This window comes from Anser brachyrhynchus, assembly GCF_964034855.1.
Source record: "Anser brachyrhynchus genome assembly, chromosome: 4".
NCBI lineage: Eukaryota > Metazoa > Chordata > Aves > Anseriformes > Anatidae > Anser > Anser brachyrhynchus.
In genome coordinates this window covers 69,654,934-69,668,029 of record NC_137698.1, presented here as the reverse complement: position 1 = coordinate 69,668,029, position 13,096 = coordinate 69,654,934, and the positions used below count along the sequence as shown (strand labels likewise).

At 38.6% G+C, this 13,096-nt stretch overlaps 1 protein-coding gene across 15 annotated transcripts in view; it reads left to right on the top strand.

Moving 5' to 3' along the window:
- The window catches only part of ADD1 (adducin 1), a 59,555-nt gene that overhangs the window by 25,848 nt on the left and 20,611 nt on the right, over positions 1 to 13,096 (top strand). For all 15 annotated transcript variants that reach the window (XM_080590586.1, XM_080590579.1, XM_080590582.1 and 12 more), the window contains 7 exons: positions 4,777 to 4,989; positions 6,195 to 6,357; positions 7,431 to 7,582; positions 10,575 to 10,655; positions 11,473 to 11,622; positions 12,706 to 12,849; positions 12,998 to 13,096. In XM_080590586.1, the coding sequence (XP_080446712.1) occupies positions 4,795 to 4,989; positions 6,195 to 6,357; positions 7,431 to 7,582; positions 10,575 to 10,655; positions 11,473 to 11,622; positions 12,706 to 12,849; positions 12,998 to 13,096 (984 nt within the window). In that variant the 5' untranslated portion in view covers positions 4,777 to 4,794. Of the gene's footprint in view, positions 1 to 4,776; positions 4,990 to 6,194; positions 6,358 to 7,430; positions 7,583 to 10,574; positions 10,656 to 11,472; positions 11,623 to 12,705; positions 12,850 to 12,997 lie in introns of those variants that run through there.

The following is a 13,096-nucleotide window of genomic DNA, read 5'->3' as shown; positions in this document are numbered from 1 at the left end:
CTCTCAAGCTGTATGTGCTGGGAGTGGCCTCCTTCAGTTTTTGTTGTCAGTTTGTTGCCTGAAATTGTAAGGGCTGCTCTCAGCTGAGCAGTGTGCTGCTGATCCATTTCACACTTCTGCACAAGTTCCCATCCGTATGTTTTGTTCACATGGCATTTCGTACATAGGACTTGGAAGCCACCGAGAAGGGAACAGGATTTTGGTGGTTTTTTTTTTTTCTGTTCTCTGAAATGACTTGATTCTGCAAGGTTTTGATCAGATAACTCTCCTAGACTTTAAAAACAACAACAACAAAATCCACACCCTACAGTTATTTCTTTTTTTTTGGGGGGGTGGGGGTGGGGGTGGTTCTCTTTTACTTCTTGCATGTGCTTTCTTAGAGCTGGCAGTATTTTCGAAAATTTCTTAGAAGTCTTCTGGGTTCCCTTGTCATCTTGACACAACCTCCTCCTTGCTTCTCTGAGTGTATTTTTATTCTGAATCAGCCTCAGCAGACTTGAAGCTGCGTTGGTGTGAAGAGGTGTGGTCTGTCCCTTGGTGGCAGCGAGCCCTTAGATTAGGTCGAGTCCCAGCCAACTGCAGCCTAAAGCAAAAATTCTTTTCCTCTGGGTGTGGAGGAGCAAAAAATAACCAATTGCAATTGCAGTTTGTGATTGGGGGAGTTTAGGAAATGGCAGAAAAAGACAAAAAAAAAAATACCTCCACAATACTCCCACAGCAAGAACAAAAACCCACCAACCTTTAAGCGACTGCAGCATCGTTTCCTCCAAGAAATATGGTTAGCTGGTCCTTTCCCAACTTCCAGGAATTACATGAATTTAATGTTTGTTTTAAAGTTTTAAATGTGTTTCTGAACGACAGTGAGGTCTCATCCCAAATCTACTATGGCTTTGAAAATTGTTTTATGTATTTTTTTTAGATTTAAGGTGTTGTTTTTTTATGTGCCCTTCAGTTATAGTAGATTCTAATCGGCTGTTACTCAGTGTCTTACCAATTTCATTAGTTAACTAAGTGTGCATCATTTAATTCTCCTTACTGAGTATTGGGGAATGAAAGCTGTTTAAAAGGTTGAGATATTTTTCTTCTTTCTGAATGTTAACAGAATCCATTTTGTGCTGTTCGTTTTCTAAACCTTTCTTCTGTTGTTTAAATTAAGCTCCCTAACACTGCTTCCTCTTAGGTGCATTGTAATGGAACTTTCATGGGTTATAAGATAATTTGGGAGGATAAAAGTAATCCTAAGTATTAATAATTTCAGCCTTTCGTCATAAACACTGCTCGTTATCTGCAAGCGCACTATACTTTTTATAAAGCTGGTTTCCAAACAAGAATGATTTCACAACCAGCCTGTGTATAGTACACATGTGCACATGCACACACTGACGATAAATACCATGTGCTGTGAGTTGGCTCGGTGCTTCTCATTTGATGCAGTGTGTGTTTGAAGTCTGTAGTGTTTATGTACGTGCCTATTAGATGAATGGGTCTAACTGCTTCAGTTATTGTAAGCTGTGATGTGAATTTCATGGATTTCTTTCCCCAGCGATGGATGCTGCTTCCTCTGATAGTCTCTCTGTTTGAAAGTCGCTGTTCCCAAAAGGAGGGCTTTGTACGCGCTTACATCTTGCAGCCACGGCTTTTCAGTTAAGGGTGTGGTTTCACTGACACCGTTATGTTAGAGAAGGCTCTCGCATTAAAAACAGTTATTGTGGCAAGAAGTCCATTGGCATTGCAGTTTATCTTACTTCCCAGCGTGTGCTCAGCTCAACTGTTGAGATTCGTTTTATTTATGGTTTGTGTCTTACTAAAGTTCTTACGGGAGAGTCCATCTTGCCTTACCCTCAAAGGGGCTCAGAGGAAATTAACAAGTAAATTTTGATAGCTTGTGTAAAATGTCCAACAGGTCTGTTTCTAATGCGAAACCCTTTATCAGCAGCAGCAGTTGACAGACATGGAAATTGACAATTACTGTTAAAGTTATGTTAAAACAGTTGACTGCAAGACCACACGGAGGGGTGGGATGCCGTTAATTGTGAGTATCTATAGAACTCAGCTATGGAACGGAGATTTAACCTCAGTTATGGAAGGACCACTTAACATTAAACACTGAATTTCCTGTTAAATTATTGCCGCTAGCTAGTGCTGAAACAGTAAGAGCTTTCCAGGACCTTCTCAAATGCCATTTTAGACAAGGTGAAGGAGTAACACAGCTTTAGGGAGGTGCTGTGGTCCTATTTTGGTATCACCTGTGCAAGGCTGTTGGGACCAGCTCCTTTCCAGTGTGAGAGTAAAGAGCAGCAGCCTTGCCCGGGCACCACTTCTGACCTCTCTTACTCTGTGTGGTAAGCAGCGGGTGGTGAGGTACGAGCTGTGGTTTTGCAACAACAACAACAAAGGTCATAGAAGATTAGAACTGATAATAGAACTTGAGGGGTTGTAGGAAGTGGTGGTGGCTGTTGGGAAGCCATTCTGGGTGCAAAAGGACAACTGGCACAGATGGGAGGTTGTGCAGGGGAGCAGGATGTGGAGGGTGGGTGCTGGGGACCTGGAGCTGGCAAAGGAGGGGCGGCTGCTTGCTTACAACTTTGCTTGTCTAAAACTTCCTGCGTCCAAGTCCTCAAAAGGCTTTTTGTCTGGATGAAAGCATTATTTCTTCTGGCTATGCCCTGTATTTCCTCCTGGGAGGAGGAAAGCCAATAATTAAAAGAAGTGTGACGATAATAAAGATGTGTTCATGGCTGCTTAAAAAAATAAATGAAAACCTGAGTGTTTTAAAGCTTGGACTTGAAACAGTGCAGGGGTGCCTGCGTTTAGCAACTCAGCTAGTGGAAACCACTAAAGCCCTGAGCATCTGACACCCGAGTGTTTAAGAGCTCGCAGATTTTTATAATGGTGTTCTCTTCTGCAGATTCAAGAAAAAGGCTTTTCTGTTACCCACTGTATTCAACTGGCACAGTTCAGTGATTTGCTCATTCCAAAATAAGAAACTAGGTGGGTTTTGAAACAGCAGGCAGGCTTATTTTCTAGTGGAAGAATTAAAGAGGACGAGATCTACTGATTGTGAAGTCTTGAAGCAGATCACTTCTCTCACTGCAGCGATTTTAAGATATTTTGTGTATCAGAGTAACATGTAAACTTTCCTCTTCTATGTGCGTCCATGTCTGAGGTCGTTTTAGCTAATAAATATGCAAATAGATTCCTAATTTACAAGCAAGTACTGTTCATGACAAGTAACTAAGGAAAACTTCAAAACAGTAAAATAGAGACATGCCTCAATATTTGCTCGATATAACCCGTAGAAGATTCTTCGTTACTTAATGAAGATATGTACAGTCTCTCCCATCACATAGCGGAAGGAGTTGCAGTAAGTTGGCAGTATTAGCAGATTTTAACACTACTAAGCCTTGCAAAACTGAAGGTACATAATGAAACTGGCTGTTTAAATTGGGGTTTTCCTGCCTGTCTCCACCCCTGGTCTAAATCACTGTTACTGAAATGAGTCTGTTCTGTCTTACTGGGACGGGGAGCTAGATGCTGCTGCTTCATTCGCTTTATCTCTTCCTGTACCTCCAGAAGACCTGCTAGCTTCTCTTGGCTCGTTTTCTTGGTAAAGTAACTAAATGTCATGATGGTGAGGGATTTCAACTCTGCATATTTTGTGTGTAATGTACATACAGAATTGCAGTTGGCTGAACTGGCAAGCCATTCCTCGGTAAATATCCTTGTTACAGTTCAGTGAAGCACAGTTTGTGTTGGTCACGTGTTGTTTAATCGTGTGTGGTATGCAAAGAAAATCTTTTTTGGAAAAAAAAATGATTTGGTATGTCAGATGATCAGGAATCAGAGATCCAAGTCTCAAGGTGTTACAAGGCACCTTTAATAAACTGCTGTTAGGCTTGTCGGCGGAAGGCCTCACAAAATCTTCCAAAAAGGATTTTTTCGAAGGAATGTTATAATATGTTGCCAAGAAAAGTGGGCTAATGTTACACAAAGGGATTCTTGTGAGTGAAAGGAGGCTCTGAGCAATACCAGCTGAGGTTTTCAGGCTTTCTAGTAGATATGTGCAATTGTTTGTTATAGCATATGAAACTGAAATGAGCCTTGGCCAGTGGGTGGAGGTTCTGTTTGTGTGTGTGGTTTCCAGATTCAAAAACCACATGCTAATGTAGTGTTGGGCACATTGTGGAAGGAACCCAAAATGAATACGTTTGTGAAAAGCATGCTTCAGGTTGTAGAGTATTTCTGAGCTTGTCTCCAGAAATGTGTTTGCAATTTGAGCATGTTTTGGTGGCGTTGATTCTTCATATTAATGAGCATATGTAATATCCTATTTTTGGTAACGATTTAAATTCCAGTTTATACAATATCCATATGACTTTATATACTAAAAAAAGTTACAGTGAGTTTAGACATCGCGTGTTATCATCTCATAGACTGTGACAAGATTTGAAAGACTTGCATGCTTGTGAAAAATCAAGCTTTGGAGACAGCTTAAAGAAATAGGAGTGGTTTAAATGGGAGATATAGTAGTGGTCTCGTGTAGCATGTACACATGTAATATATTTGGCTTAGAAAAGTAGGCTAACATATATGCTAGTTGTTTATCTTAAAATCTTTTTCTCTAAAATATTGCTATCCAACCACACAAACATGGCTTTCATGTGTGGGAGGCCGTGTTAATTTTAGGTGGATTTTACTCTGAAACAAGAACATACACAAAATTCTTAATCATTTCCGTGTTTTATTTACTTTTCTTCTTTGATCCCGCATTCATAGGTTCCATAAAATTGTACTATGAATGGTGATTCTGGTGCAGCGGTGGTGACTTCACCACCTCCAACAACAGCTCCTCATAAAGAGAGGTATTTTGATCGAGTTGATGAAAATAATCCAGATTATTTGAGAGAGAGAAATATGGCACCCGACCTTCGCCAGGACTTTAACATGATGGAACAGAAGAAGAGAGTCTCCATGATTCTTCAAAGCCCAGTAAGAAAAGAAAATGCACATCTTTAAAGTGATAAATTTATTATATCTCTATTGTTTTAATATCTCTAAAACTGGAGAAGTTTGTTGTCTTAGACCTGTGTTACTTTTTTCTGACTAGCCTTTCCTCTAAAGTATCTGTAGCCTGATTTTCTCACGTTATCTGGTTGAATGTCTACACGTGAAGCAGGTTCAGACTTGCTTTCAGAATTCTGTCTATAATCAGTCAGTCAACACTTTTTCATATCATCCATCTAGTCCTAGTGAGACACTTTTTCATTTTTTGTATTTTAGCATTTATGTAAGCATTAAATTAAGTAACTCTTCCAGGAGTAGCTTGTACAGGGCAGGTCTGCCCTACGTTCAGTTTTTTTATGGGTTATTTTGACATATGAAATATTATGCTTCCCTTCCAGAAAAGGTGCACAATAATAAGCAGTGAATGATTTGAATTTTACTATTAAAGATGTTTTCCTCCTGGAGAGAGTGCACAAAACAAAGCTGCTCTCATTAAGTTTGTTCCTTTTGTAGTAACTTATGGGTAACTTTAGATACAAAACCCTTTGTGACATGTCTTCACTAAGAGTAGGGATGTGGTGTTATATTTACTGGTTTTCATGTGAAACCAACCCCTTTTATTTAGATTAATGTAACTATTGGAATACTTTCATTACAAACTTGAATATTCTTGTCAAAAGCAGCATCTACTAGCAATAGTAAAAATCTTGTTTTCCTTCTGCCAAAGATAAACAATAACAACAAAAATTAGAAAAGAAGTAAATAGACCCTTAGTTTAAGCATAGTTTTAAAATCCCATGGCTATTCCTACATGGTTCTGGATATCTCCTTGGCTCTTAGTTCCCTCTGAGCCATGCTAATATTTTTTTCTTCTCTTTCTGGGTTCTGCTACTTTTCCACTCAGGTTTTGTGTTCTTTTAAGTCAGTTGTACATCTTTCTTCTTCTTCCAGTAATCCATATTAATAGGCTCAATGAGAGAGAATACTGACATTTCCATTTACAGAAAAAGTTACTCCTATCACTGGGGCTCCAGACGGAAGCAGTAACAGCGTGCACCCAGTAATACTGCCCTGAACTACTTTGGAGAAAAGAGATAGCACGCTTCCATTGAAGTGTTAAAAAGAAGGTCTGTATGAAAGGTTGAAGTTCGTTCATGCTTGCTTTACAATATGACATGTCCTGTTGCCAGGCTTTTTGTGAAGAATTGGAATCCATGATCCAGGAACAATTTAAGAAGGGGAAGAATCCAACAGGTTTATTGGCTTTACAGCAGATTGCAGATTTTATGACAACAAATGTGCCAAATGTCTACCCAGCAGCACCACAAGGCGGAATGGCTGCGTTAAACATGAGTGAGTGCACCTAAGCATATAATAGTTGAATTCTCTTGTTTGAAAGGCTTAAAATGAAGAGAGTGTGAATGCAATGAAATGTGCTGTGAAGCTTAAATACTATCCTGTCTGCTCAAGGGAGCATTGCAAACAGAAAATGCATTGATTAGTCTCTAAATGACATTGATATGCAATGGGATTCGTGTATATAATTCATATCAAAGGCCACGTCAAGTAAAATACCTTAATTGAAAGGTAAGCCTGATAGTGAACACTAGTTGAAAACTTAAACATTTTAATGTTTACCAAGTGGATTGTATCCAGGAAAATTAAACTCATTTAATAGCTTAGTAACAGTGAAGGTCTTTAGAAACTAATTATTTTTTGCCACTGAAGTACTGTTTGCAGCTTTCCTTTGCAAAGTGAAGCTATAGACAAGAAACATCGGCAAGCATAATAAAAACTGGAAGTGTGAAAATGCTTGTGTACACAGGTTTTGTCTTAGGATAATATAAATCCCTGCCTGTGCTCCAGAGGTAATCTGTAGTTCAGACTGTAGCATGGCAGATTCTGCTCACTCACAGCTACTCTAAATCACATTTTTCAATGGACTAGACCTACAGAATTTGTAATGCTTTACCATAATCTTCCTCCTCTGTGTAGCCTGTACTTATTTTTTCATAATTAAATGGATTTGTGTGCATCTTGTTATATGTATAATTCTCCTTTCCAGGAATACAAAATCATATCTCAAAGTGGAGTATTTGGGGTTACACTTTTCTGTTATCAATGGAAAGTTGCATTTTATAGACAATCATGAGTTTGAGGCGGGGGAAATTGCTAAGAACTCATTGTCCCCTTAGCCCTAATGAATATTAGGGAAGGAAACATGCGGACTCCATCTAAGATTGTGTCAGAGACTATAGTTAGATTCGTGTCATGTGCATTATGACATTATAGTAATTAAAATTTGCTGTCCATTTCTTAGACTAACATGTTGATATTAAAAAGTAAGAAAGACCACTATAACAATGTTAGGTTTTAACTGCTGTTGTGCACAACTGCCTTGTGCTTTCTTCCCTTCTGCTTTTTAGGTCTTGGCATGGTGACACCAGTGAATGATCTGAGGGGCTCTGATTCCATTGCTTATGAAAAAGGGGAGAAGTTATTACGATGTAAATTGGCAGCTTTCTACAGATTAGCAGATCTCTTTGGCTGGTCTCAGCTTATTTACAATCACATAACAGTGAGTATTGAATCAACAGATAACTGAACCAATTGTTTTAATGTGCAAGCGAATTGTTTCCCTCCCTCGTCGGTCATTTTCTCTTTGTGTGGAAGAGGAGCAAAGTGGTATTGAAAGCAGTATAATAGTGAAGAGATTTAGTCTTTGCATCTCAAGAACAAGAACTGAAACAGCTTGGATATCAGCTACCATAGCCTGAATAGCCTTAAGAGAGTGTGCATGGAAGTTCTTCCGATGAAACCTAAGGTTTCTGAAAGACTTAGTCTCGTAGTATCTTAAATGTTTTGAATAACGATACGTATTATTCTGCAAGGTGATGTCTTCATCTTCTTTCTAAGTACTAAAATATCTTTTCACTAGTCATACAGTTCAATTTTACTGAAAATTCTCTACTGACCTTTTTGAAAAAGAAACCATTAGTATTTCTGAACATGAGCGGACTGCTTAGCTTAACGCTGCGTGCCAACAATTTTCTTTGTGACTGAGTAATTGCTGGCATCCATAATAAGAATGACAAGGGGGTCAAATCAAGGAGGTTTTATGTGCCAGAAGAATGATCAACATGAGTCTCATGAGTGAAGTCACAGCTGTGGTGTGCAACCCAGTCAATTGTTTCCCTAACAGAGCTGAATTGTTTTTTTACATAGTAGAGGTTGTCCTTGATGCATTTTCCTTTTTTTGTTGCAATCTGAATGAAATATGGTAATTTCATTATTACTGCTTTTTGAGATTTCAAGGTGTATTACCTGTGAACTGATGAAGATTGTAAATGATATGGGTAGGCATGAGATGGGGGCAATGTTGATTAGACCATTTGGTTACTTCAGTAAGGGAATGTATCCAACATAGTGATTCTTGTAAACAACTCTGTGCCACCCCCTGACTTTTCATACGTGACAGGAGAATTGATTTTGTAAGAAACATTAATGCAGTAAAAAGACTTCCAAGCAAGCAGGCTTGGAGATGGCTTTCTAGCGTCATGTTCACGCCTGGGAGTATGGGTTTAGAGCCGTGTGCCTAGAGGCCTGGGCAGGGGGCAGCACAGGCTGGTTAGATGGTGTGTTACCAGTTGAGATGGAAGACAGAATGCTTAGAGTATGAGATGCTGAAAGTATTTTAGATAGCTTTTGAAGGGCAAAGTGGTGTTGGAAAGTTTTTTGAAAGTGGTTTGTCACCAGCAATCACAAGTCATAGTTCAACTTTTCCTTTACTGCCTTTACAAACTCCTCCAGTGAATAGCATCCTGAAAGGTGACTAAGAGCTGTAATTTACCTTCAGAAGTTGATGTGGAACAAGGTTGTAGTATTTACAAAATAGTCTCGCCTTTGTTCTGTATACACATACGTTTAATGGTATTGTGGAAGTAAGGCACTCCTTAGAACGTGGCAGATGTTATTGCTTCATGCAGAGCTGGATTTTGACTCCAGGTCTTCTTTTTTCTTTTATTTTTCTTTGAATGGATGCTCTCATTACTAGGCGATTGCATTGAAGTTGAAAGTCATCAGTGTGTATCTCGGATAATTAAAAAAAAGATACAACAGCCTTCTGTGAGGGGGTGTGACCCTGCGTGTTAGAGGGGAAAGGAACTGTGAGGATATGAGAGCACATGCCAATCCGGGCATATCAGGGAGCTGGGTGGAGTATCTTGCTTCTCTGGATCCTTATCAATCACTGACAGCGGCTGTGTGTGGAATTGTTCAGACTGGTGCAGTCCTGACAACAGAAGCAGAATTACAGAGCATGAAGAGCTTTCCTGTCAAATGAAGCAATGTATAGTAAGCTTGGGTGCCTTCAGGGTTAGGCAGAATTTGAGATTACAGGTTAGCCGAATGTACTTCATTTATTGAGTCTTGGTTTGTTTTGAGGGCACAAGCAGTTTATTGGATCTAATCCTAAAGTAAGGTGATTTGTGAGTTGCTGCTTGTTGATCTTTTGTTCAGGCTTTCATTAGCTTTCAGAGCGTTTGAGTAATACCTGTTTTTTGTCGCGTGTAACATAAGTAAAAGATTTTGTAGATCACTTACAATTCTGTAATGAGAACTATTTTGGTGATTCCTAAAAGTACGGGTTAACGTGAACTTGCTGGTTCAGTTTAAGGCTTTTATGCTATGGCATGTTACCAGCTTGTCAAAAGGAAGACAGATTTGTGTTGGAAGCCTTTAGATTACTGATCAACTACTTACTTTAAAAAATCTTTTTTCTATGGTAGAACTATATGTAAGTACATATGTATTTAATGTTGCAAGTAGTAGAAGGCCTGAGTGAGCATAAAGTAGATGCGTCTCAGGGAAGGGAAAACTTGGGGGTTGGACCGAATGACCTCCAGAAGTTCCTTCCGACTTCAATCATTCTGTGAAATCTTTTATTTTTTTAAGTTGGGAGGTTCCTAAAATTGTCCAATACTTTTTATTGTACAGTCTTGAAACAGATGCATTCCAAGCTGTGAATATTTTGAAGTCAGAATTATTTTTGTATTATGAACTCACAGATATCTCACGTGGCACCAAGGTCAGTGATGAAACCCTACTCAGAATCAAGATGTTTTAGATTTGTGGGCCAAATTCTTAAATTTTCTCACACACTTGTATTTCATACCTTCTGTTTTACTAGAATATAAATACAGTTGGAGTATAAACTTACTCTTCTTAAAAAAAAAACAACAACTTTTGCATTTATCATATAGTATAATTCCTTTTATCTACAGTAATCTAGTTGTCCTTTCCACAGGGTGTAAGGTTTTACCAATCTTCGACCAATCTGAAGGACTCTGGCATGTACCTACCATCTGGTTCTATTCGACATGGGTTAATTAAGCGTGCTGTATGTTGATTATCTGTTATAACATACATGAAAGTTGAATTGCATATGCTATGGACATACTTGCCCATTCCATATTCAGGAACTGGAAGGAATTTTCATGGTTTTGGGCCTTATCACATGCCTTAATAAACTATTCCTAATAACTTAGCTCTTACTCGTCTTTTATCCTTAGGCCAGAGTGAATTCTGAGCAGGAACACTTCCTCATTGTACCTTTTGGACTCCTTTACAGTGAAGTTACTGCCTCCAGTCTGGTAAGCAATTACTGTTTTTCACAACTGTAAAATACAAATAGCGGAATCTGTTCTGTGTATTTGTAGCTGTTTAAGTTCAATCCCCAGCAAATACTTTTCTTTGTTTGTAACCTGTGTAAAATAGCTTTATTGAACATGATTGGTTTTGGTACAGCTGAGGCATTTCTGAGAGAGATTTCTTCCACATCTTCACCACCAGGTGTCCTCCAGTTGATCTAGCTGTAAACAGGAGCCAACTCATCAGGGTAGCTAACCACATTGTACCCTTGAAAGCCATTGCCTGCTGAGTAAAGCCTGTTGAGGGAAGCATCCTATGTTTCACACATAAATGCTTGTTACAGTTTGAAGATACTGTGTCAGATGCCTAATTCAGTTGTCATTATTTAATGATATAAGTAGCCGAGAGTGCAGATATAGTCTTTTTGAGACAATGGTAGCAGCTGAAGACAGTACTCCCATAACTGCTAGCTCATGAGAAGCGTTTTGTGAGCCTCTATCTTCTTTACTTGCTGCTAAAGGCAACTTGAGTTAATGTGGTTGACTTCTTGTTTTGAATCAAAACGGAAGCTTTCAAACTATTCTTTTGCTCTGGCTACGGTGAGGTAAGTAACCTCTAGCAGTGAGGTGAAGCAGGTGCAGAGTAATAACATTTCAAGCTTCAACCTCAAGTCAGGGACCTACTCACCTGCCTACAGCCCTCTCATGCACATTTTTACACCTGTTAAAATAACGCTTTTAGAGTATCAGCCGTAGATGCTGAATTAAGTCAGATTTTTGATGGTTTTGACTTATTAAACTAATTTTTTTTCACTTCCAGGTTAAAATCAATATACAGGGAGATGTAGTTGATCGTGGGAGCACTAACCTGGGAGTAAACCAAGCTGGTTTTACTTTGCACTCTGCAATTTATGCAGCTCGACCTGATGTTAAATGCATTGTTCATATTCACACTCCAGCAGGGGCAGCGGTAAGCACACTGTTTTGTTTGTGTTCTGTTTCCCCACACACACCCAAACTGGAAAATAGGTGGGTCCCCCTTAATCATAGTTTTGCTTCCTTTTTGAAGGGCATGAAGCCTCTACTCCTGTCTTCAAATATGTGTCTAAATCAGTCAGACTCTCCTTATTCGTTTGTTACACAGATGGTCGAACAAATATATTGAGCTCTATAATTGGAAAGCACATATATTGTGTTTGTGTGTCCTTTACCACAAAAGACCCTATATTTTGACACTACATCATAAGATCTTTTACATACTTCATGTTGTTTTTGCAAAGCACAATTTATCAAAACTTTCTTAAATATTTCCATGTTTTTCTGTGATCTGAGTACAAAAAGCTCTGGTAGCACAACTTCAGGTACGCTTTAACACTCCCTTAAAAATGTTGTGGATGCGCAGATGGATAAACTCATATGTTTTTAAAACTAGATATTACTCATAAGGAAAACTGGTTACAAATCAGTTCTACCTCTTTGAATTTTTTTCGATCATTTGGTCACCAGGTGTCTCAGATACTTTAAAGTTGTCATTTTCATTTATTTTTTAACTGATGAACAGCAGTGATGCAACCATTTTGAGACTGAGATTCCTAAAATTGTCAGGTATAACAGTCTTAACAGTGTTCCTTAATTTTAGTAGTGCTGCAGAGTTCCTTGTGTGTGTTGTAGTTTGTCACTGAATCTCTCGTTTTTGAGGAGAAAACCATAAATCACTGACTGGAGTGAAAGGAATGAGAGATGCGAAGATGCAGTTGATTTTATTTTTTTTCACATTTATTGTTCATGTCATGTAAAAGCAGCTGTATTAAGTCAGACCCAAGATCAATGAGACTTTTGTACCCAATCTGGAAGTTGTAAAAAAATATAAATAAATAAATAAAAAAAATTTTGCTTTAGGGAGCTATCTAGAGTGGTCTTATACTTGCATCTCAATATATTGATATGTATTATCCCTATTTAACTGTCTATATAGTGTTCCAGATGTGTACCTTTTGCAGTTTTTTTTTCCCCTCTTGCAAGAAATTAAGTTAGTTGTGTTAATGTTCCTCAGGTTTCTGCAATGAAGTGTGGTCTGTTGCCGATTTCACCTGAAGCACTTTCTCTAGGGGACGTAGCTTATCATGACTACCATGGTATTTTAGTGGATGATGAAGAAAAGGTGGTTATTCAGAAAAATTTGGGACCTAAAAGCAAGGTCAGTAGTTACAGCTAGAATTAAAGACAAGTGTGGGAGGGAAGGGAGCTATGCTCTTTAATCAAGAGCAAGATTAAATGGATCCATATTTAATTCACTGAAAATACTTGCATTATTGCTGTTAATGCTCTTTGCAATGCTTCTCTAGGTCCTTATTCTCAGAAACCATGGCTTAGTATCCGTTGGAGAGACTGTTGAGGAGGCTTTCTACTATATTCATAACCTAGTGCTTGCCTGTGAGATTCAA